The sequence below is a fragment of the Loa loa genome, assembly GCF_000183805.2.
Source record: "Loa loa unplaced genomic scaffold supercont3.860, whole genome shotgun sequence".
Taxonomy (NCBI): domain Eukaryota; kingdom Metazoa; phylum Nematoda; class Chromadorea; order Rhabditida; family Onchocercidae; genus Loa; species Loa loa.
Genome location: NW_018109040.1, coordinates 1,012 through 5,206, shown reverse-complemented (window position 1 = coordinate 5,206; position 4,195 = coordinate 1,012). Strand labels below are relative to the sequence as shown.

General features: G+C 28.3%; 2 protein-coding genes across 2 annotated transcripts; both read left to right on the top strand.

Annotated features, from left to right (window-relative positions):
* Positions 1-330: 330 nt before the first annotated feature.
* On the top strand, positions 331-1,190 carry LOAG_09902 (hypothetical protein; the record flags this gene model as incomplete). Its single annotated transcript, XM_003145429.1, has 3 exons — positions 331-444; positions 695-802; positions 1,072-1,190. Coding segments are annotated over 3 exons (341 nt in total), but the record flags the coding sequence as incomplete, so codon positions are not given.
* Positions 1,191-2,753: 1,563 nt separating this feature from the next.
* On the top strand, positions 2,754-2,904 carry LOAG_09901 (hypothetical protein; the record flags this gene model as incomplete). The annotated part of the gene is made up of 1 exon (XM_003145428.2): positions 2,754-2,904. A coding segment is annotated over one exon (150 nt), but the record flags the coding sequence as incomplete, so codon positions are not given.
* Between the last annotated feature and the right edge of the window lie 1,291 nt (positions 2,905-4,195).

The following is a 4,195-nucleotide window of genomic DNA, read 5'->3' as shown; positions in this document are numbered from 1 at the left end:
CCAGCAAAATAGTGATGATAAATTTTTAATTTCAAAATTTTGATTTCGGATGACAACAATGAATTTCTAGTTTCAAAATTTTGATTTCGAATGATATCGATAAGTTTTTAGTTTCAAAATTTTAATTTCATATGACATCGATGAATTTTTATTTCAAAATTTTGATTTCAAATGACACCGATAAATTTTTAATTTAGAATTTTAATTTTGAATGATATCAACAAATTTTTAATTTGAAACTTTTAATTTCAAATGACGTTGATAAATTTTTGATTTTAAAAATTAGACTTTGTTAGATAATTTTGACAAATTCATTTCGAAATATTTCAGCATGTGTTGACACATTCTGTCCATTGGGAACATATTGTGAGGAGCGCAATATTGTCTCATGCGCCAAACAACCATGTCGACCGATGCTTGTTTGTATGCCTGATAGCATCAAAGGTTTTAGTATTTTTCAGCATGTACCGATTGCATATCAATATATTTCATTAGTATCTCTCAAAGGTATTGATGAAGAAAATTCATTGCAATTTACATATCTAAGAAATGTATTTTTAATTTTACTTTTCCAGATAAAAAGAATTCTTGGCTATAAAGTTAGGCGATACAACGTATTGATAACTTTTCGGCTAAATTTTACATATTTCATTTCAAGAATTCCATGCTTTTAGGAATTTTAATGAAGTTCCAGGTTGTAAAAGTCACCCACCCTGTCCAGCAGGTCAGGTATGTGCCGAAAAGTTGGTACCTTGCATTGGTCGATCATGCCGTAAAATTGCAAAATGTGTCTCACCAGGAAGTTTGTAAACTTCATTACTTTCCCTTAATTAAGTCTCAAATTTAGTCTTTTTTTAACAAAAAATTTCTTTCTTTTAAATTCTTTTTTTTGGGCTTAAAACTAAATGGTTAAAATTTAAAAAAAGAAAGACAAGATTTGCTTTTTTAAAATTAAAGTATGGAAAAAAACAAAGTATCGATTTTTCTTCTTTTACTCCATTTCAAGTAAATGATTTAAAAATTTAAGATAATTATTAGTTATGCATAAATTTTTATTAATATATTTTACAGCATGCGATGCAATGGAATGTCCACCATCACATAAATGTATAATGTCCCCTGGACCAATATGTATCAAAACAATTCTATCTGCTGAAGACATTGTCCGAATGAATCAACAAATCCATTGATGACGTTTACAGTCACTTTCGTTCATATCTTGTAACCTGGATTAAATAAGTTTCTCATTTAAAAAAAAAAAAGGAAAAGAAAAAATTGATTGAATGCAAAAGGAGAAAAGGTGATATGATAATAGTGATACACAATGATACATGGAATTAGTTGAAGAGAGAAAGAGAAGAGGAGATACAATATGATATTTGGATGATAAAAGTGCCAATTCAGAAAAGATCAAATGTACGACTTTATCACATTCATTCCTTATTGCATAATTTCTTTTGATATACCGAATTGCATTCCGGATTGCGTAACTCTTTTTTTGTTGATATCATTTTGCAAAGTTTCTGAATTTTGAAAGTGACTATAGCATTCCTTGTTGGACGTTTTGCTGAATGCTGATAAGAATTACACTTATCGATAGTGGAACTGGTCGCTGATATCGGTTGAAATGAGCTGATCATTCTCATTTCTTAATCTGATCCATAATGAAGATTGGATTCCGAAAAAATACCAAAGAGTTAAAGTAGCGAAATGATAAAAAAGAAAAAGAATTCTGCATTGATAAGTGATAAGGACATATCATAAACGGTTGTCTTTTATCAAATATACGCAAAATGCTTTAATAATAAAATTAGCATATCATTTACATTTTGAATTTCCATTGTAACGAAATACTATGAAATAAGAAAGTTATTTATCATAAAAGTGCCAAACAATTCTATTTTTCCTTTTTTTTGTCTGGAAATGTTTTTATCAATAAAAGTCGTTTCATTAAATTACGGTCATTTTTACAATTAAATTGTGGTCAAGACCAAAGGCCAGTTTCAATATTCCCCTCTGTTCAATTATATTTGAACACACAGATTTAAGATGTCATCTTACTGTTAATTAATTATCCAACTTTAGCAAAATCCAATCAATATTTCTGAATTATTAGATAGAAAAGTTAAGAGACTTAAACTGTTTGCAGCTAAGAAATATTATTTATAAATATGTAAGCCAAGAATTCAAAAAAAAAGAAAAAATGGATAAAAGGCGCAGATGACCGCGTTATTGTCTAATATATAAACTGATAAAGTTGATCAAATAATGATTAATTGTGATATTAGCCGCATAATTCCCACAATAATGAGAAATACAATTTACAACTAATTTTGATTCCAATTTTCGAATTTTTTAATTTTGCGCTTATTTAGCCAATTAAATTTCAAATTCCGTGATTATTTTCAAGATGTCGAAAATGGCGCTTTTAGTATGAAATATTCCTTTCTTTTTTAAGGTTAAATTATTAAATTTTAAAATTATTTAAAATTAAATTATTTCTTTTAGAAATTATTAAAGCGTTTTGTTTGAGTTCAAAGCATAAACAAAGCATAAAGAAGGACACATTTAATTCCTTCATTTATTGTCCATTTTATTAATATAAGTAAGCGGTGGTTACTAAATCTTTCGAATAAATTATCCATTACTAATTTAAATCTTCCAGTTCACGTATTGTACGTCCACTGACTTATTATCTGGATAAGACTGTCCACATTTTATAAAAAAAAAAAAAAGGAAAGAAAAAAAGAGAAATGGGTAAAAAAATCTCGGATCTACTGGAAAATTCAATTTTGATTGGTTACTGTATTTATCGTATGTTCATTGCTACTCATCTTATTGTGCAAAATGCTAAATTTGCATCTGAAAATGGTGTTTATGGATGGATTGAGAATCACAATTGGCGTGAGTTTTTTTTTGGCATTTCCGTAAAAGAAATAAGTGAATTCGAAATTCAGGTTTTTAGGAATAAGTCACTGAATAATAGCAAATTGAATGATAATAAAGTCGGAATTTTTCTTTTTTTTTAAAAAAATAATAGTATTCAGTCCATTATATAATAAATGAAGAGAAGAATGAAAAGGGAAGAATATGATCTGGATACTGTATTACTGCCTGATTTTTCAAGCAACTATTCCGGAATTTCATGATGATAAATGAAAGCAAAAAAAAAGGAAGTTGAAAATCATAAAGCAACAGTGAAATTAAGTCATTGCTACTCCTGTTCCCGTTCCTCACCCTTTTTTTCCGGGATTTTTTCTAGCATCAAATATGAGGACAATAGCGCTATTTTTGAGATGACAAAAGACAAACTTAATGATAAAAGATGACAAAAACAAGCTTAATAACAAAATTATTCAATATAAATTTTTTCTTTTTTAGCTGGGATTGAAATCGCATTTGCTTTAATGGCGATTGCTGGCTTATTGTCCGATCAGCGATTTATATTCTGCTTTACAGTATTCTTCTTTCTATTACGTACTGCTATTGGTATTATGACTATAGCTACCGATCTGTATACCGTAAAACTTTTTATTTCCTTTCTTTTTTCCTACAAAACTAAATATGATGTTTATTTATCCGGATATTTCATTCCGGATACGATTACATGAATGCGGTAATTTGCAGAATGTTTACGTAGTTTGGGAAAAAAAAGGAAGTAAATAATCCAATAATTAACCTTTCATATGTATCGTTTATCGAAACGTTTTGATGAAAGAAAAAAATAAAGAGCAAAAATTCAAAATATATTTCAATACTTTATATTTGAAACTTTTACAAGGCATTAATTAACTAGTTAGTTAGTTAACTAATTAATTAACCACTTTACTAATGTATTGTTACATGCTAATTTTGTTAATTATGGCAAGCTTATCTTCCGTAAACAATCGCTCCGGTTACCAAACAAAGTTATAACTTAAAAAAGTTATAACTTAAATAAAAAACAAAGTTATAACTTAAATAAAATGAACACGATCAGTTTCCTGTTTAAGCTTTCATCCGGTAAATCAATTAGCTGTATCACAACTGAACAATTCTTAACTGGTTCACTCGACAACTGCAAATGGAGCGATACTTTTATTCTCATCCAAAACGTTCTCACGTTTATTTCACTTGTGAGTCCTTCTCTATCTTCATACTTTTCACGCACATTGCCATAATGTTCGGGAAATTATTACAAACGCCAAAAAAAAAA